The sequence below is a fragment of the Engystomops pustulosus genome, chromosome 6 (assembly GCF_040894005.1).
Source record: "Engystomops pustulosus chromosome 6, aEngPut4.maternal, whole genome shotgun sequence".
In the NCBI taxonomy this organism is placed as follows: domain Eukaryota; kingdom Metazoa; phylum Chordata; class Amphibia; order Anura; family Leptodactylidae; genus Engystomops; species Engystomops pustulosus.
The window spans coordinates 173,665,300-173,686,574 of NC_092416.1; the positions used below are offsets into that span (position 1 = coordinate 173,665,300).

General features: G+C 45.5%; 1 protein-coding gene and 1 long non-coding RNA gene across 6 annotated transcripts in view; one reads left to right on the plus strand and one right to left on the minus strand.

Annotated features, from left to right (window-relative positions):
* Nucleotides 1-1,458: 1,458 nt before the first annotated feature.
* LOC140065048 (uncharacterized) lies at nt 1,459-19,637 on the plus strand. The gene is made up of 5 exons (XR_011847853.1): nt 1,459-2,062; nt 2,302-2,370; nt 2,849-2,891; nt 3,498-3,542; nt 19,485-19,637. It is a non-coding gene; the product is annotated as an uncharacterized lncRNA (long non-coding RNA).
* CEP131 (centrosomal protein 131) overlaps nt 3,751-21,275 on the minus strand; it is a 29,375-nt gene continuing 11,850 nt past the window's right edge. For 4 of the 5 annotated variants that reach the window (XM_072112502.1, XM_072112504.1, XM_072112501.1 and 1 more), the window contains exons 13-27: nt 20,515-20,721; nt 19,440-19,577; nt 16,682-16,807; nt 15,788-15,904; nt 15,588-15,617; nt 14,393-14,495; nt 12,986-13,187; nt 12,629-12,736; nt 12,254-12,371; nt 12,063-12,137; nt 11,829-11,971; nt 10,976-11,153; nt 10,144-10,340; nt 9,543-9,603; nt 3,751-3,970 (exon numbers count right to left, since the gene is read on the minus strand). In XM_072112502.1, the coding sequence (XP_071968603.1) occupies nt 3,902-3,970; nt 9,543-9,603; nt 10,144-10,340; nt 10,976-11,153; nt 11,829-11,971; nt 12,063-12,137; nt 12,254-12,371; nt 12,629-12,736; nt 12,986-13,187; nt 14,393-14,495; nt 15,588-15,617; nt 15,788-15,904; nt 16,682-16,807; nt 19,440-19,577; nt 20,515-20,721 (1,872 nt within the window). In that variant the 3' untranslated portion in view covers nt 3,751-3,901. The remainder of the gene's footprint in view (nt 3,971-9,542; nt 9,604-10,143; nt 10,341-10,975; nt 11,154-11,828; nt 11,972-12,062; nt 12,138-12,253; nt 12,372-12,628; nt 12,737-12,985; nt 13,188-14,392; nt 14,496-15,587; nt 15,618-15,787; nt 15,905-16,681; nt 16,808-19,439; nt 19,578-20,514; nt 20,722-21,275) is intronic. The other variant, XM_072112505.1, reaches the window with a different exon arrangement.

Genomic DNA, 21,275 nt, shown 5'->3' on the forward strand with positions numbered 1-21,275 from the left:
TGTGGCCTGTTACAGGGTCTATATATGCTGTGCCCATATATACAGGATAGGAGTAGTAGTACTGTGCTGTGCCCATATATACAGGATAGGAGTAGTAGTACTGTGCTGTACCCATATATACAGGATAGGAGTAATAGTACTGTGCTGTGTACGTATATACAGGATAAGAGTAGTAGTACTGTGCTGTGTACATATATACAGGATAGGAGTAGTAGTGCTGTGCCCATATATATAGGATAGGAGTAGTAGTACTGTGCAGTGTCACCATATACAGGATAGGAGTAGTAGTACTGTGCTGGGCCCATATATGCTGGATAGGAGTAGTAGTACTGTTCCGAGTCCATATATATAGGATAGGAGTAGTAGTATTGTGCTGTACCCATATATATATAGGATAGGAGTAGTAGTACTGTGCCCATATATACAGGACAGGAGTAGTAGTACTGTGCTGCGCCCATAGATATAGGAGTAGTAGTGCTGCGCTGTGCCCATATATACAGGACAGGAGTAGTAGTACAGAACAGTGCCCATATATACAGGATAGGAGTAGTAGTACTGTGCTGTGCCCATATATACAGGACAGGAGTAGTAGTACTGTGCTGTGCCCATAGATATAGGATAGGAGTAGTAGTACTGTGCTGTGCTCATATATACAGGATAGGAGTTGTAGTACTGTGCTGTGCCCCATATATACAGGATAGGAGTAGTAGTACTGTGCTGTGCCCCATATATACAGGATAGGAGTAGTAGTACTGTGCTGTGTGCATATATACAGGATAGGAGTAGTAGTACTGTGCTGTGTGCATATATACAGGATAGGAGTAGTAGTGCTGTACTGTGCCCATATATACAGGACAGGAGTAGTAGTACTGTGCCGTGCCCATAGATATAGGAGTAGTAGTGCTGCGCTGTGCCCATATATACAGGATAGGAGTAGTAGTACTGTGCTGTATCCATATATACAGGATAGGAGTAGTAGTACTGTGCTGTGCCCATAGATATAGGATAGGAGTAGTAGTACTGTGCTGTGCCCCATATATACAGGATAGGAGTAGTAGTACTGTGCTGTGTGCATATATACAGGATATGAGTAGTAGTGCTGTACTGTGCCCATATATACAGGATAGGAGTAGTAGTACTGTGCTGTGCCCATATATACAGGATAGGAGTAGTAGTACTAAGCAGTGTCCATACAGTACAGGATAGAAGTAGTAGTGCTGTGTTGTGCTCATACATATACAATAGGGGTAGTAGTACTATGCAGTATCCATACAGTACAGTATAGGAGTAGTAGTGCTGTGTTGTGCTCATACATATACAATAGGGGTAGTAGTACTATGCAGTATCCATACAGTACAGTATAGGAGTAGTAGTATAGTACAGGGTGGACACCCCGTCAGTGTATAAACTACTCCTTGGCTTCTCTCCTGCTACAATGTGACCACAGGACCTGCAGTATTGGACCAGGCAGTTCAGTTACTGGGGCAACCGCAGGACTCCTGAGGCTTGCTCAGGAGCAGCAGATAAGGAGCAGCTTTTAGGGGTAGATAAGACACTATTCCTTTTATCAGGCCACACGGGGCAGCACATGGCAATCTCTCCCGTCAGCTCTGTCATAGAATATATTTCTATTTAGGGATTTTTATATAACTCTTTGTCTCGCTGTTCCTCTGTTATTCCATCTAGAAATCTGTGAATACATTTCCAGCTGGGTGTTACCTTTCCCATATTGTCAAATTGGGCGTGTCCTTAAACAATCAGTCCTGATTGGACAGAGTCTGCAGGGACAATCTCCCACAATTGTTAACACCCAGTTGTCAATGTATTCATCCAAAAGAAGTCATCATGGCCGCCCGGGCTGAAAGGGGAATAAGAGGCGAGTGAATAACAATCACTGGAGCAGACGTCACTTGATTGACCTTTCTAGGACATTATTTTGTATTTTGGCTAGTGAGACCTTTCACCTCCCAAAAATGAATCCCTAGATTATTCCACCAGAACTGGAGGACAACATCCGCTCATGGCAGAGACTTTCCTCAATCTACTTGACCATATTATTTCGGTAAGTCATAAAAATGTCCCCAATTTTGGAGAAACCAATTACAGGACAGAGTACAATTATACATAGAAGACTAGCGAGTAGCACCGCCCACTGGACTCCTAAACCTGGACGGAACAGGAGTACGAGTGACCATAAGATAATGAGACGGACACCTAACATAAGGGCTTCAGTGGTGTCCTCCTTCTGGACACAGTCATGTGACGAGGACCTTACGTTCTCCCCTTTGCTCTTCTTTCCAGGTTCCTTCACCCGGGTTGGTGTCATCAGGATTCTGGACCTTCCTTCACCGGACCATGAAGAACTTTGATGTAAGTGGATCATATGTATCTAAGTTGGAGGCCACCTCCATGAAGATCCATGAGATTATATTGAATGATCCAATAGGAGGAGCATCAGGTTATTGTCCTTACACCTTTACAGTGGAGTCCTCCGAAATCTGTTCTGAGGTCAAGGGGGCTACAATAATTTTGGAACCCACATTTGAGGATCATATAGAGGAGACCAGGATTCTTGTCCAGGATGGAATTGGTTCTGAAGAACTGATTATTTAGTCTGAGCTACATGTAATGCTTCATTTCTCCTGCGGGGGCGCTGCAGGGAAACAAAACCCCTGCTGTCCGGTTTCCAAGCAGCTAAAAACCTGCCCCTAGTTAATTTGAAGGGTAAAATATGACCCGTCCTGCGGTTGGGCTGGACAACTTTTCCTAAAATCATCCGTTCTAGCTATATGGAAACCAAATGTTTCCAGAATATATCCATTAACTCTTGATTTACTTCCACCCACAGGGGCTCTTCATTGTTTTCTACCTCTGTTACACCGTGTCACTAGGTAGGTTTTAAGCAAGTATCACATAAAAGGTCACTAAATTTTCCTAAAAAGGTCCTGCAAAGGAGGCAGAAGCTGTAGGCAGTGAGCTCCCTCTAGTGGTGGAGACAGGTAGTCCGAGTAACAGCGTCACACTGGAGCAGATTTAAAATTCTGGAATTTAATAGGGAACCTGTCAGCAGATTTTACCCCATTAAACTTCCTACCCAGGGATGAAATGTTCTTTAGAATTCCCTCTTTTATGTGAAATTTCATCACTTTACTTATATATAAAAAAAAAAAATTCTCCTTCAAAGTCCTTTGATAATGAACAAAGAAGAGACAGATTTTTGCCTGAGATGAGTCACTTTTAGAAGCTAAAGGAAGACAGTCACTTCAGATGCCACTATCTTCTTTTCTATAGCATCTAGGAAGATGTTGCTGGTGTCATTTTGGAGATAGGAATCTCATCTTTCATAACACATCAGGTTTGTGGATCTGTCATTTACTAAAAACCTGGTGACAGGTTCCCAATAAATCAGACATGGCCGTGCCCTGACTGCCGTATTCCGGCTCCTTGGCGGGTCCCCCATTGCCAGTGACCTTACCCGTATCCCTCTCTCTCTACAGTCTATTACATCAGCCTGCAGGAGCAAAGACGGGCAGATCCATGAGGTGAGTGATGCTGCTCACTACTGCCCCCTGCAGTCTGTATCAGCTACTGCAAGAAGTGGGGGATGGGAATTGACAACTATGCCCTGTGCTGCACCCCTAGCAGGGTTTCAAAACACAGATGTCTAATATGAGTTAGAACATCCGGAAGACCCCTTTAATCTGCGCCGCCCCTTTAACAAGCCTCTAATAAACCAGGTCAGACCAAAAGTATTAAAAAAAATAATAGTTTTATAATTAGAAACGAGGCACCAACGAAAAGTGTGCAAAAGACAAAAGCACAAACTAAATGTCCTGCAGTAGTGTCTGTCACAGGTGAGGCACGAGCGGGCACACGGGGGGCAGCGGGGAGAACCAGGGGGTCACTTTAGTAGCTGCTTGCGCTGCTGTTCCAGGAGAGCTTCCAAGTGATCGGCCCTCTTCACTGCCGCCTGCAGGACAAAACACCGGAAGAGCCGTCATCATATGACTGAGGAGACCCCCGACCACTAGTCCCCCCCCCCCACCCACTGCCTCCTGCACTAACGAAGAAATTGTATTAACCCCAGAGCTGCACTCACTATTCTGCTGCTGGTGCAGTCACTGTGTACATACATGACATTACTTATCCTGTACTGATCCTGAGTTACATCCTGTATTATACTCCAGAGCTGCACTCACTATTCTGCTGCTTGTGCAGTCACTGTGTACATACATGACATTACTTATCCTGTACTGATCATGAGTTACATCCTGTATTATACCCCAGAGCTGCACTCACTATTCTGCTGCTGGTGCAGTCACGGTGTACATACATGACATTAATTAGCCTGTACTGATCCGGAGTTACATCCTGTATTATACACCAGAGCTGCACTCACTATTCTGCTGCTGCTGCAGTCACTGTGTACATACATGACATTAATTATCCTGTACTGATCCTGAGTTACATCCTGTATTATACACCAGAGCTGCACTCACTATTCTGCTGCTGGTGCAGTCACTGTGTACATACATGACATTACTTATCCTGTACTGATCCTGAGTTACATCCTGTATTATACCCCAGAGCTACACTCACTATTCTGCTGCTGGTGCAGTCACTGTGTACATACATGACATTACTTATCCTGTACTGATCCTGAGTTACATCCTGTATTATACCCCAGAGCTGCACTCACTATTCTGCTGCTGGTGCAGTCACGGTGTACATACATGACATTAATTAGCCTGTACTGATCCGGAGTTACATCCTGTATTATACACCAGAGCTGCACTCACTATTCTGCTGCTGGTGCAGTCACTGTGTACATACATGACATTACTTATCCTGTACTGATCCTGAGTTACATCCTGTATTATACCCCAGAGCTGCACTCACTATTCTGCTGCTGGTGCAGTCACTGTGTACATACATGACATTACTTATCCTGTACTGATCCTGAGTTACATCCTGTATTATACCCCAGAGCTGCACTCACTATTCTGCTGCTGGTGCAGTCACTGTGTACATACATGACATTACTTATCCTGTACTGATCCTGAGTTACATCCTGTATTATACTCCAGAGCTGCACTCACTATTCTGCTGCTGGTGCAGTCACTGTGTACATACATGACATTACTTATCCTGTACTGATCCTGAGTTACATCCTGTATTATACTCCATAGCTGCACTCACTATTCTGCTGCTGGTGCAGTCACTGTGTACATACATGACATTACTTATCCTGTACTGATCCTGAGTTACATCCTGTATTATACTCCATAGCTGCACTCACTATTCTGCTGCTGGTGCAGTCACTGTGTACATACATGACATTACTTATCCTGTACTGATCCTGAGTTACATCCTGTATTATACTCCATAGCTGCACTCACTATTCTGCTGCTGGTGCAATCACTGTGTACATACATGGCATTACTTATCCTGTACTGATCCTGAGTTACATCCTGTTTTATACCCCAGAGCTGCACTCACTATTCTGCTGCTAGTGCAGTCACTGTGTACATACATGACATTACTTATCCTGTACTGATCCTGAGTTACATCCTGTATTATACTCCAGAGCTGCACTCACTATTCTGCTGCTGCTGCAGTCACTGTGTACATACATGACATTAATTATCCTGTACTGATCCTGAGTTACATCCTGTATTATACACCAGAGCTGCACTCACTATTCTGCTGCTGGTGCAGTCACTGTGTACATACATGACATTACTTATCCTGTACTGATCCTGAGTTACATCCTGTATTATACTCCAGAGCTGCACTCACTATTCTGCTGCTGGTGCAGTCACTGTGTACATACATGACATTACTTATCCTGTACTGATCCTGAGTTACATCCTGTATTATACTCCATAGCTGCACTCACTATTCTGCTGCTGGTGCAGTCACTGTGTACATACATGACATTACTTATCCTGTACTGATCCTGAGTTACATCCTGTATTATACTCCATAGCTGCACTCACTATTCTGCTGCTGGTGCAGTCACTGTGTACATACATGACATTACTTATCCTGTACTGATCCTGAGTTACATCCTGTATTATACTCCAGAGCTGCACTCACTATTCTGCTGCTGGTGCAGTCACTGTGTACATACATGACATTACTTATCCTGTACTGATCCTGAGTTACATCCTGTTTTATACCCCAGAGCTGCACTCACTATTCTGCTGCTGGTGCAATCACTGTGTACATACATGGCATTACTTATCCTGTACTGATCCTGAGTTACATCCTGTTTTATACCCCAGAGCTGCACTCACTATTCTGCTGCTAGTGCAGTCACTGTGTACATACATGACATTACTTATCCTGTACTGATCCTGAGTTACATCCTGTATTATACTCCAGAGCTGCACTCACTATTCTGCTGCTGGCGCGGTCATTGTGTACATACATGACATTACTTATCCTGTACTGATCCTGAGTTACATCCTGTATTATACTCCAGAGCTGCACTCACTATTCTGCTGCTGGTGCAATCACTGTGTACATACATGGCATTACTTATCCTGTACTGATCCTGAGTTACATCCTGTTTTATACCCCAGAGCTGCACTCACTATTCTGCTGCTAGTGCAGTCACTGTGTACATACATGACATTACTTATCCTGTACTGATCCTGAGTTACATCCTGTATTATACTCCAGAGCTGCACTCACTATTCTGCTGCTGGCGCGGTCATTGTGTACATACATGACATTACTTATCCTGTACTGATCCTGAGTTACATCCTGTATTATACTCCAGAGCTGCACTCACTATTCTGCTGCTGGTGCAGTCACTGTGTACATACATGACATTACTTATCCTGTACTGATCCTGAGTTACATCCTGTATTATACCCCAGAGCTGCACTCACTATTCTGCTGGTGCAGTCACCATGTACATACATGACATTACTTATCCTGTACTGATCCTGAGTTACATCCTGTATTATACCCCAGAGCTGCACTTACTATTCTGCTGGTGCAGTCACCATGTACATACATGACATTACTTATCCTGTACTGATCCTGAGTTACATCCTGTATTATACTCCAGAGCTGCACTCACTATTCTGCTGCTGGTGCAGTCACTGTGTACATACATGACATTACTTATCCTGTACTGATCCTGAGTTACATCCTGTATTATACCCCAGAGCTGCACTCACTATTCTGCTGCTAGTGCAGTCACTGTGTACATACATGACATTACTTATCCTGTACTGATCCTGAGTTACATCCTGTATTATACCCCAGAGCTGCACTCACTATTCTGCTGCTGGTGCAGTCACTGTGTACATACATGACATTACTTATCCTGTACTGATCCTGAGTTACATCCTGTATTATACCCCAGAGCTGCACTCACTATTCTGCTGCTAGTGCAGTCACTGTGTACATACATGACATTACTTATCATGTACTGATCCTGAGTTACATCCTGTATTATACCCCAGAGCTGCACTCACTATTCTGCTGCTGGTGCAGTCACTGTGTACATACATGACATTACTTATCCTGTACTGATCCTGAGTTACATCCTGTATTATACTCCAGAGCTGCACTCACTATTCTGCTGCTGGTGCAGTCACTGTGTACATACATGACATTACTTATCCTGTACGGATCCTGAGATACATCCTGTATTATACTCCAGAGCTGCACTCACTATTCTGCTGCTGGTGCAGTCACTGTGTACATACATGACATTACTTATCCTGTACTGATCCTGAGTTACATCCTGTATTATACTCCATAGCTGCACTCACTATTCTGCTGCTGGTGCAGTCACTGTGTACATACATGACATTACTTATCCTGTACTGATCCTGAGTTACATCCTGTATTATACTCCAGAGCTGCACTCACTATTCTGCTGCTGGTGCAGTCACTGTGTACATACATGACATTACTTATCCTGTACTGATCCTGAGTTACATCCTGTATTATACCCCAGAGCTGCACTCACTATTCTGCTGCTGGTGCAGTCACTGTGTACATACATGGCATTACTTATCCTGTACTGATCCTGAGTTTTATCCTGTATTATACCCCAGAGCTGCACTCACTATTCTGCTGCTGGTGCAGTCACTGTGTACATACATGACATTACTTATCCTGTACTGATCCTGAGTTACATCCTGTATTATACTCCAGAGCTGCACTCACTATTCTGCTGCTGGCGCGGTCATTGTGTACATACATGACATTACTTATCCTGTACTGATCCTGAGTTACATCCTGTATTATACTCCAGAGCTGCACTCACTATTCTGCTGCTGGTGCAGTCACTGTGTACATACATGACATTACTTATCCTGTACTGATCCTGAGTTACATCCTGTATTATACCCCAGAGCTGCACTCACTATTCTGCTGCTAGTGCAGTCACCATGTACATACATGACATTACTTATCCTGTACTGATCCTGAGTTACATCCTGTATTATACCCCAGAGCTGCACTTACTATTCTGCTGGTGCAGTCACCATGTACATACATGACATTACTTATCCTGTACTGATCCTGAGTTACATCCTGTATTATACTCCAGAGCTGCACTCACTATTCTGCTGCTGGTGCAGTCACTGTGTACATACATGACATTACTTATCCTGTACTGATCCTGAGTTACATCCTGTATTATACTCCAGAGCTGCACTCACTATTCTGCTGCTGGTGCAGTCACTGTGTACATACATGACATTACTTATCCTGTACTGATCCTGAGTTACATCCTGTATTATACTCCAGAGCTGCACTCACTATTCTGCTGCTGGTGCAGTCACTGTGTACATACATGACATTACTTATCCTGTACTGATCCTGAGTTACATCCTGTATTATACTCCAGAGCTGCACTCACTATTCTGCTGCTGGTGCAGTCACTGTGTACATACATGACATTACTTATCCTGTACCGATCCTGAGTTACATCCTGTATTATACTCCATAGCTGCACTCACTATTCTGCTGCTGCTGGTGCAGTCACTGTGTACATACATAACATTACTTATCCTGTACTGATCCTGAGTTACATCCTGTATTATACTCCAGAGCTGCACTCACTATTCTGCTGCTGGTGCAGTCACTGTGTACATACATAACATTACTTATCCTGTACTGATCCTGAGTTACATCCTGTATTATACTCCAGAGCTGCACTCACTATTCTGCTGGTGCAGTCACTGTGTACATACATGACATTACTTATCCTGTACTGATCCTGAGTTACATCCTGTATTATACTACAGAGCTGCACTCACTATTCTGCTGCTGGTGCAGTCACTGTGTACATACATGACATTACTTATCCTGTACTGATCCTGAGTTACATCCTGAATTATACTCCAGAGCTGCACTCACTATTCTGCTGGTGCAGTCACTGTGTACATACATGACATTACTTATCCTGTACTGATCCTGAGTTACATCCTGTATTATACCCCAGAGCTGCACTCACTATTCTGCAGACTTCAGAGCTGAAATCTCCCTGCAATCCCCTCATGGTCACTAACCTCGCACTGCTTCCTCAGGCTGTTCACAGTCTCTTCTTTCTTCACTATGGCAGATTTCACTCTGAAAAAAATCTCATTATCAAGAAAGGAACAGAAAAAAAATGGACACGGCTGCCCCCGATCAGATCTATGAAGGGGTCACATCATTTTTGTTGTTCATACAGACATAACCTTATACATATGGCTGATGCTCTGTCCAGTCCTACAATTCACTACCATTCAGGTGCAGTACCATCCATAGCCACAACTCTTTTTATGGCACTGTGTAAACAATGCTAAAGAAATCATTTTTTTTAATCAGTCAGGGAGGTCAGGATTCGGATGTTCAAGAAAACTCAAGGAAAATCCATTATCCCATATGATTCGATTGACTTGGTAAAAATAACCAGCTTCACAGCAGCGCAAAGTGTTTCAGGAACGCATGACCCTGTGGGAACATTAAACAGTCCACTCACAGGTGAATGGACACCGGTAGAAAAGGGTCTCCCTCAAAATATTGGTCTTCTCATTTTACAAATGTCTTAAAGGGGTTGTCCTAGGTTTGATGGCACATTATAGACATTCCCTTTAAGAAAATTTTTGCAGGCTGCCCCATGCTCACCTCTTGTGCACCTCCTCCAGCTCCTCCTCCTTCTCCCGTGTCACCCTCTCTAGCTCCAGGCGATGGCGCGCCTGAGCCTCCGAGGACTCTATTTTTAACCTCTTGTTTTCCTCCTCAGTCGTGACAAGTCGATCTGCAAACTCCTGGCGGATCACGTCGGACAGGCTCCTCCTCTCCTCGTTCAGGCGCTCCGTAATCTGTAATAACAACATCAGCAGGAAGTAAAATTAAAGGCGAACTCCACTTTTTTTTACGTCGATTTAAATCGTGTCTCCTGCTCTAGTTACTTCCAGAGCTGCATTCAAAATCAAGAGGTTTGCGTTACCTCTGACAGTGCATTATGACAAATCTCACGCAATGTTGGGTTAGTTTAGTGTTTCCTTCAGTGCATTGTGGGAAATGTAATTTTTTAACTGGCCCTTTAAAGGGGATCCATTACTAACACAGCTGTGCTCTGTGCACTGAGCTGCTCTACAGCCCCCTCTAAGCAAAAGCTGTATCAGCCTCCTGGGTGCATACTACAGCAGTTACTCATAGCAGCAGCTACGGACTGTGCAGAAACTCAATGCGGAGAGCTAAGAGCACAGCAGTGTGAGAACTCAATTCAGTGCACTTGGAGAAGATACAATCCTGCAATCTAAATCCATCCTGACCCAGAATGTTATTCAGCAGACAGCAGAGCATAACGGTACCGAAGACTAGATTTGTTACAGTGTGTCAGGTTTTTAGATGCAGCTCTAGTTGTGACTAGAGAAATGCAAGGTAAAACAAAAATATTTGGAAAAAGTAACACTGTATTTTCCAGTAACAAGGAAAGAGACCCTCCCCTCACCTTCCTGAGGTCCTCCACCTCCTGCTCCTTCTGCTTCAGGAGTCCCTGCAGTCTGATGTGTTCTCCCTCCAGCTCCGTCACCCTCCCTTTTAATTGGTTGCAACGGTCATGTGACTTCTTCTCGGATCGCTCCAGTTCCTGCAGCTCAGATTCGTACTTTTCGCGAACTCTCTTAATCCTGTCGGGACACAAATGAGTCACATTGAGGTCAGTGGGGGTCACTTAAAGGGAACATGTCAGCAGCTCTGACTGTGCTCTTTGCAGCCAGTGTTAGTTATTGGTCCCGGGGAGGTGTGTAATCATAGCGCTGTGTATGTTAGTAGCAGCAGGACTGTGAGATGCAAGATTCTAATTCCAGGTATCCTCACACTGCTTTGCTCTTAGCTCCAGAGCCCCTCCCCCCCCTATGCTCCAAATGACGGCTTTAACAGTCTCTTAATCACTGCTGATACTGAGAGCAGATAGAGGAGGGCTGAAGAGAAGGTCAAAGCAGAGAGCTAAGAGCACAGCAGTGTCAGGATATGCCATTAGTACAATCCTAGAATATAAATCCATATTTTACGGTATGATTACACATCTTTCCAGGTACAATACCCAACACTGGCTGCAGATCCCTTTAAATGGCAGTTACTGCAAAGGAATGGTCATCCAGCTTTCCCAGAATCTTTAATACGAATATGGGTAGAGCGCCACAGTTGCCTACAGGCTGCGCCTGGTATTGCAGATCAGCTCCATTCATGTGAAAGCAAGGACCTGCATTACCATATTCAGCCTGTGCAAAAGGGTGGCACTGCTGCTCACAAATCCTCTATGTGCGCTGATTATCACTACACAAGGACTAAGTAGCCGGTACCTGTTCTCGGCGGCTCGCTCACATTCTTCCCTGGCGGTTGACATCTCGGCCTCCAGCCGCTGGATCACCAGTTCGATCTCCTTGTCCCTCCCCTTCCGCACTTCTTCCTTTAGTTCCCGCTCCCTGGTGAGGAGCCAGGATTCCTGAAAATAAGCGGATATCCTTAGATTTACAGAACTGAACCTTAAAGGGGAAGTACACCATTATTATATACATTGTGATGTGGTCACTTACCTCCCTCTTCCTGTAGTTCTGCTCCCACGCCTCCTTCTCTATTTCCAGCCGCTCCTTGATGGCCTTCAGCTCAATCTACATAAAGGGGAAGGTTACAGATGTCTTATGCTCCCCTCATCATCTATAGGCAGAGGATAGGTCATATCCAGGAAACCGTCTTCCCCCTCCCCAATGCCTGCACTGGGCTTCACCTGGTGGCGGCGCTCTTGCTCCTCCTTGCTCTTCTCGTACTCCTCCTTTAGGACCCTGGTGGCCAGGGAGCAGTTGTCTTCTAGCTGTTTCCGAAGTTCTTCTAATTCTGCTCTTTGCCTGTGAGATAATCACATAAGGGAATGGGCGGCTCTGTTATTCCTCCTGGAAATCTGTGGTCATCACTACTTTGTCATATCTGACTCTATCCAATCAGAGCTGCCAGTGCAGAGACACCTCCTCAGGGGATAGTTCACGCCCCTTTGGCAATTTATTACTTACATGAGGAATAACAGAGGGACAATGCCACTTACCCCTCTCCCTGGCAGTGCAGGGTAGTGACCCACCTACCGTGACAGTAGGTGGGCGTCTCTCACCTGGCGGCCTGCTGCTTCAGTCTCTCCTTCTCCTCCGATACCTCGCTGTACAGTCGCCTGCGCTGCTCCTGCAGGGACTGCTCCTCGTGTCCCAGCTGCTTCTCGTACCTGCACAGAGGAACGAAAACCTGCTGTGTAACATCACCAGCCTGTGTAACATCTGCATGCTGTTAGCCAGCCTGTACTTATCACAGCTGAGGGTTTGCTACAGTTGTATCCGGTCTAAATATCCCATCAGCAGTGGTGAGAGGATGTTACAGTAGTGCAAGTAGTTTGTATCCATCAGAAGTATCCAGGCTGGGTGCAATTGTAACAAACCCTGAGCTGTGAGTTTTAGTAGTCAGTGTGGCCCCTCACCTCTGCTTGGCCAGCTCCCGCTCCCTCTGGCTCACTTCCTCCTTCTCTCGCTCCAGGTTTTGGCGCAGTTCCTCGGCCTGGCGCACGTATCGCTGCGCGGCGCGCTCATCTGACTGCAGCAGCTCCGCCTCGTGCAGAGCCTTTAACTTGCGGATCTCCTGCTTGTGCTTGGATATAAGTCTCTGGATCTCAGGCTCCAGCCCTGGAGGGGGAGAAGAGGATACACGGCATCAGCCTGGGGGAGCAGCACACCTAGTGGTCACCGAGGGGAATTACAAGTTCTCTATGGTGTAGAATAACTGAGTCACTTCTAGGTCTACAGAGTATACAAAGTAACAAATATATAATCATATCTGCAAAAGACAATGTACATGTGTGTGTGATCACTGCCAAGAGGTTGCCTTTAAGGGGCTTCACCCTTAAATGTTCCCTTTAAGAGCAAAACTTGTTCAGATGAGGATACACAGGATCGCGGTGTTTCCACTAGTCAGACCCAAACTGAACTAAAACTCACAGTTTAAAAGGGAACCGTTCACCTTTCTAGAATTCACACTTTATAGGAAATCTCATCCATTTACCTATATAAAAAAAAAAATCTCCCCTAAAGACAAATATGACTCATTTTCACATGAGATGAGTCAAGAATAGTGGTTGCAAGGGGAGTTTCAATTCAATTCTGTTCTCTAGCACCTAGAAACATGCTGCTTGTGTCGTATTAAAGATAAGGATCTCGTCTTTCAGATCCCATGAGGCTTTTGTTTCTGTGAGCTTTAGAACTGGACATACAGGCAGTTAAAAAATAGGCAGGAATGGCTTCTTTACCTGCAGGTTGCATTTCCAACTATGTCTTTAGCTGCCAGTATCTCTGGTTCTGTAGCTCACACAACCATCTGGAAGATGAGATTCTTACCTTTAATATAACACCAGTAGCATGTTTCTAAGTGCCATAGAACTCAAGAAAGAAGCATAGGACTTTCCCAGGCAACCAGTAAAACTTGACTCATCTCGTGTGAAACTGAGATGAGAAGAGTCATATTTGCCTGACTTTGGAGGAGATTCTTTTACATGTAAACAGGTGAAATTCCACATAAAAGCTGGAATTCTAGAAAGGACATTTCATCCTCTACCTGAGGGGACAAGTAGTTTAAATCTGGTGACTTTAGTGGGAAAAATTATCTTTTGTGGGAAAACCCCCCCTTTAAACGTAACCCAGCTTTCCCAGTAATGGCTATAACTAAACCAGAAGGAGTAAAAATCTGATGCAGAGCGATGAATAAAGGGCCGATGGTAGTTTAATAACATTATAAAGAATAAGAATTTTTTTGAATCCGATATACAGCGCCACCCTCATTCATGGCCATATCTGGTACTGCAGCTCCTATTTCTACACATCCCCCTCACATTTACCCTTCACTGTGATCTCCTTGATCTTCTTGGTCTTCTCGTCGATCCACTTCTCCCGCCTCACTTTCTCCGTCGCTGTCATGAGCTCCTGCAGCTTCTTCATCTCCTGGAAGACAAGATGTCAAGGGACTGTTTGCAGTTTGTCTTTAGGATGCTGGTTAAGACCTGACTAGTCGCTATCACCTGTGATGGTGCCAACAGGGGGCAGTACTGAGAACTTTGGAAGAAGAAGTATCTTTTACCTGTTACTTTGCTCAAAAATCTAATGAGCTCCCCCTAGTGGTGACCGCAGTTAGACAGGATTTAAATAAAGGGGTATAAAAGGGGAATAAAAGGGGTTCTCCACTTCTGATGTACATTAGATGATGTCCCAAGATCCAGGGGAGTTGCAGTTACACTTACATAATGATTTGACTCCGTGTAATGTGGTCTTCCCCTCGCAGGAGTCAACGTGCCATTAGATCATGTGACCGGGGGTTGGATACAAGCTGTAGTACTAAAGAGATCCAGACCCCTTAGTCACAGAACTCGCTATGCAGTGCTCCATTTATGATCAAGGGAGCATAATAGGCCCCTAGGGGGCAGTATTATACACAGCTGTGCTGAAGTGTCACAATGACAATGGCCAGGAGAAGTGACAACCGCTTCCCCGAGTGTGACATGTGCTCCCTATAGTTGTCACTTCCCTTCCCCCACTCATACTAGACCATAGGGATTAACAATCAGTGTGGTTGTGCATGCGGATCAGGCAATATTTATGGTGTTACGCCCTCTTGAAACTTCATGCAAAGCAAAACAGAGAGACCCGGCAAACAGGAGACTGGCAGGAAACATAAGGGAACAATCAAGGACCAAATTATTGGTTCTTTTGTGAAGCAACAGCGCCCCCATTGTCTATGGGTTGCTTCTGGTACTACAGCTCAGTTCCTATGAATAACCTCTAAAGTTTCGCTAAAAGCTAAAAAACTCATCAAATCTACGCTGTTCCGATATTTTCCCCCTATCTATGGCGACCCATACATAGGGGGGATGCAACATGGTGCACATTTAAAGTGGGACACATGGGTGAGGAGCTGGACCTGTTAGTATAAAGTAGTGACAGGTCATGCTGTGGACACACATATAAGACAGTGGACTGGTGAGGTTTCTGCACAGTGTAACAGTAGGGGCGTGCAGGGTGCATGTACAGGGCTATTACCTCGCACAGGGGGCCCAGAGTTTGCCAAACCTGGGGGAAAGCAAAGAGAAGGAGGAAAAGGGGGAGGGGAAAGATAACAAAATCAACAAGAGAAGGCAATGAATCATTAGAAAGGTTGATACTTGGAGGGTGCTGAGGCTTAGAGACTTTTGAATGCAGCTTTGGCAGGGAATGGAGTATAAGACGGTTCTTCTTCTTACCATTTCGTGCTGCTCTTGCATCTGGGAGATCTTGCTGGAGTACTTGTGGTCCACCTGCTTCAGCTCACTTACCAGGGACTCGCAGCGCTCGCTCAGGGCTTTCTTGTCATCGATGAGCTGTGACAGTGCGGAGAGTAATGACTCGTCATGTCATGGACATCCCTCCCCCAAACCGCTAATTCATTACCTTCCTTAATAGGGTGTAAGTGTTGGATCAGTATCCCCAGTATAGGGGATAACGTGCTGATGCTGCATGCAGGATCCCTCACCCTATTTATTAGGGAGAGCAGGACCCCCATTCTTGTTATTGCTGTGGGTCCCAGTAGTGACTGATCCTCGGTACAATTGTGCGGGTTTGTATTACACTTCTTCCCTATTCACAAGACCTCTGCTTGAGGTCACTAAATAGAAGCATTCACTGCTCACACAGCTGCCCATCTCTGCCCATCACAGTGTGTCAGTGCAGGATGTGATCAACAAATATTTCCATCGCATGCACAGCTAGCAGAGATCTTGAAATGGTAATGATACACGCAGTATATGGAAAAGTTGCAGAACTTTCCATTATACAATAATAAGTCCTTTAATTTGCGTCTGCAGCGCTGCAGATCAGTCAGATCAGAACTTGTCAGATCAGTTATACAGTTTATGTAAAATACGAACACTGGGAGGTGTGGGGCAGCACAGTGGCTTAGTGGTTAGCATTACAGCCTTGCAGCGCTTGGGTCCTGGGTTCTAGTCTCAGGGTCAACATCTGCAAAGAGTTTGTATGTTCTCTCCGTGTTTGCATGGGTTTCCTCCCATTGGGGACAGGGACTGATTTGGCAAGCTCTGTGCTGAGCTGCGTAATTTGTGTGCGCTATATAAAGAATTATTGTTATACTGATGGGATACCTGGTCGATGAAGCTGAGGTGCCTCTGTATGGTGGCCTCGTACTGCTCGCTCTGCTGTTTTAGCTGGTAGCTCATCTCTTTCTCCGTTTGCTTTACATGTCGCACGGTTAATTCCCGCTGCTGGGCCTGTGGGGAGGGGGACACAAGATGATGGGGACATATTACAGAGACAGCTATCACTAGGGAGATACCACTGCCCATGTCTGCTACTAGGCCACTACTACTACCACTACTCAGTGAGAGCTATAAAAATTCATGTGTAGCTCCCCTCGTAGTTTGGCAATGGACTAACCTTCCCTGCTAGGGGCGGCAAGATCTTCTTTATATTTGGGGAGACTTCCAGACAATCCAGGGGAGTGGGCCCATATGCTATAACAGTGATGGTGAACCTTTTGGAGGCCGAGTGCCCAAACTGCAACCAAAATCCACTTATTTACCGTGAAGTGCCAACATGGCATTTTAAGCAGTAACTTATTGCTAGTTGTTCTTCCACATCTTTCAATCGTACCAGCCCCTGAGGCCACCAATACAGTCGAAAGAAGGAGGACAAATGCAGACTATCATTGTAGCTTCTATCCAGGGTCTCTCTGTAGAGGAAGAATGAAGGGTCTAGAACAGGGGTCTCAAACTCGCGGCCCGCGGGCCAACTGCGGCCCGCGGGACAATATTTTGCGGCCCCCACCGGGTCGCGCTGCATGGAGAGGGCTCACGGGCTGAGCCCTCTCCATAGCCGGTAAGTCTTTGCTGCATATTGCAGCAAAGACTTACCGGTAACACCCGCGATCGGTGCTAGCACCGATCGCGGGTGCTTTCACAGCGATGGCTGCCGACAAAGCTGCCGGCAGCCTCAAAAAGATAGCGGCGCATGGGCGCCGCCATCTTACCTGGGATCGCCGCTCCCCGTGACGTCATCGGGGGGCGGAGATCCGTCTCCATGGTAGCCTCAGGTCTTCCGAAGACCCGAGGCTATTTCATTTTAACCCCTTCATTACAATGTGCTGATAGCACATTGTAATGAATGAGGAGGAAAATCTCCATATACTGCCATACTGTAGTATGGCAGTATATGATAGGATCGATCAGACAACCTAGGGTTAAAGTACCCTAGGGAGTCTGAAAAATAGTATAAATAAAAATAAAAAAAAGTTTAAAAAAAAAAAATAATAATAAAAAAACCTAAAATTTCAAATCACCCCCCTTTCCCTAGAACTGACATAAATATAAATAAACAGTAAAAATCATAAACACATCAGGTATCGACGTGTCCGAAAATGCCCGATCTATCAAAATATGATGACGGTTTTTCAGTGCGTTTAACCCCGTTACGGAAAATATCGCCCAAATTCGAAAATGGCACTTTTTTGCCATTTTGAAAAATATAAAAAAATCTATAAAAAGTGATCAAAAGGTTGTACAGTCCTAAAAATGATATCATTGAACATATTATCAAATTTCGCAAAAAATGACAGCACCCACAGCTCCGTACACCAAAGTATGAAAAAGTTATTAGCGCCAGAATTTGGCAAAATAAAAAAAAATATTTTTGTACAGTAGGTTTTAATTTTTGTAAATGTATGAAAACATTATAAAACCTATACAAATTTGGTATCCCCTTAATCGTACCGACCCAAAAAATAAAGTAGACATGTCATTTGGGGCGCTCAGTGAAAGACGTAATATCCAAGCCCACAAGAAAATGGCGCAAATGCATTTTCATTGCATTTGGAATTTTTTTCCCGCTTCCGAGTACATGGCATGGAATATTTAATACCATCACTATGAAGTGCAATTTGTTGAGCAGAAAACAATCCATCACACAGCTCTTTACGTGTAAAAATAAAAAAGTTATAGTTTTTTGAAGGTGGGGAGTGAAAAATGGACATGAAAAAACAGGAAAGGGCCCGTAACCGGTTAATCCCCTTCCCTTCGGTACTTGAAGAAGATGAAGTCGCCGCTCTGAACGCACTTGGTGCAGGTCAGAGCGGCGACTTCATCTTCTTCGATGGGAGGGACACGGGGAGACAAGTACCGGGTGGGTGGGGGGGGGAATGGAGTGTCCCTGACTGGGCTCAGTGCGGTAGGAGCTTGGGACCCCTCGGTACACAGGACGCGTTCATAGAGAAAACACGTCTCCCAGCTCGGGGCTTTCCTTGCACTGGGAGACGCCGTGACATTTGAATCTGAATAATGATATTTTGTAAGCGCATTTTGTGTGGAAAACTTGATGCGGCCCAGCCTTACCCAGAATCTACCTCCAACGGCCCCCAGGTAAATTGAGTTTGAGACCCCTGGTCTAGAATGAGGACCTCTAAAGATATTGCAGTTCTGTCAACACCTTTTCACTTTTCCCTCAGTTCCAAACAGTCAATGAAGTGTCGCTTTATTTGGTGAACTCTGTCCTGGAGTGATGGTCTGAGTGCCCACAGAAAGGGCCCTGAGTGCCACCTCTGGCACCCGTGCCATAGGTTCGCCACCACTGTGCTATAATCTAGAGAACCCTAGCAGAATATGGTGAGACTTTGGGAATAGCTGCATAACCTAGAGTATAGTTACATAGATTCATTAAAGGGCTGCTACACTGCTGTGGTGCCCCCTTGTTCTGTCTCTATACTCAGGTCAGTAATTCCACAACCGGAGGACAACCTGGGGGCCAGATATCTGGCACACCAAGCATAGCTGTCAGGAAGTGTGTACCTCCTAACCATACTGTTGGGCAGGACTCCCTTCCCTGTCAGGATGTCACATGGGAGACACTCACCAGTGCAGTCTGCAGAAGACTCAGTGCTTTCTTCTTCTCCTCCAGCTCCAGTCTCATCTTCAGCATGGAACTGGTCACCTCGGTGGCCACAGCAGATGCCTGCTCCAGATGATTCAGCTCCTCCTCAGACAGCAGCGCCTGCACCCAAGACAGATGGGAACCAGATTAATAAACCTTAACCATAATAAATTCATAAATCTAGCACCCAATGTTCTCTTAAGACTTGTTCCCTCTGCCTTCTGTAATTTGTCCTCAAGGGGCAGTGTTGTACTGGAATCCGATGTAAGTGTAAGTGTATAATGATCTGAAGTTTTTAAAGGGAACCTACCACCCCGATTCTACCTATAAAAGGTAGAAGGGGTGGTAGGTGGATGAATGGGACGTGAGGATAGCCCTTTTTGGGCTAATCCTCACGTCCCGGCTATCTTTTAGAAAAGTTTATTGCAGGCATATGCAAATTTATTTATGCGGCTACTGGGCCGTGGAGTAGCCGGACATGAGGCTACTAGTCACGCCTACTCCACGCCCCTAGTAGCCACGTTACTCCGCCTACCATTTAATCTTCGGTGCTCAGCTCCTCGTAGCTGCGCGTCCTCGTCCGAGTCCCCCGGCATCTGCAGCCTTCTGCGCATGCGCAGTAGCTCCGGTCCCGGAGCCGCGCAGGCCTGGGAATAGGACGAGGGCGCGCAGCTACGAGGAGCTGCGCGCCGAAGATTAAATGGTAGGCAAAGTAACGCGGCTACTGGGGCGTGGAGTAGCCGCGACTAGTAGCCTCATGTCCGGCTACTCCACGCCCCAGTAGCCGCATAAATAAATTTGCATATGCCTGCAATAAACTTTTCTAAAAGATAGCCGGGACGTGAGGATTAGCCCAAAAAGGGCTATCCTCACGTCCCATTCATCCACCTACCACCCCTTCTACCTTTATAGGTAGATATGTGGTGGTAGGTTCCCTTTAAAGCTTTTAAAGTATTTTTGCTGCAATACCAGACACAGCCTATGGATATGAGTGGCACTGTATCTCAACTTATTTTGAAAGTAAAGTTATAGTAGATCTGGGTTAGGGTTACTTTACCCCTCGGTGGGTGTTGGAGCCAGAGGACCGGGGTCTTTCCTGTTCTGCTTTTTCCATTTCATCCAGAAAGCTGATGATGTTCTGCAGTTTGGCCTCAGATAGAAGGGTCCCAGCTCCACTATGAACCTCCTTCTGCTCCACCGGTCCGTTGCGGGTCATCTGACTGTGACGCTCCAGGTTATCAGTCGTGAGAGATGTATCAGCGTCCTGGAATAGAAGAAGGTAAATTATATGTAGTCTATGGCCTCATGTATGCAACAATGTGCTTTCATCTCTCCCGGCTGAGCAGACACACCATAAATACAGACAGGAATTTTTGGCTTGGTCATGGTGCGATGAGACACTATGGGGCATATTTACTAAGGGTCTGCGGACCGCATTTTCATCGGGTTTCCCAACTTTTTCTATTTGGCAACGCATTTAACTGGGGTTTTTGGCGCACACAATCAGATTTTCGCGCAATTGCGTCAACTTTCATGCGACACAAATCGGGGGGTGTGGCCGCTGGACAACCCGACTTATTCGGACTGAGTGCGGGATTTAACATTCAAAATTGTGTCGCAAGCCATGCACTCACATACACCGGGAAGAAGAAAGTGAACTCCTGCGGACCTGAGCGGGGAAGCGACACATGCAGGATATCGGACGCACAATCTTAGAGAATCGCGGCAGCTCCGAATCCTCGTCGGACAACGCACAGCGGGGATCGGGACGGGATGGGTAAGTAAATGTGCCCCAGTGTGTTCACTGCACCATGACCG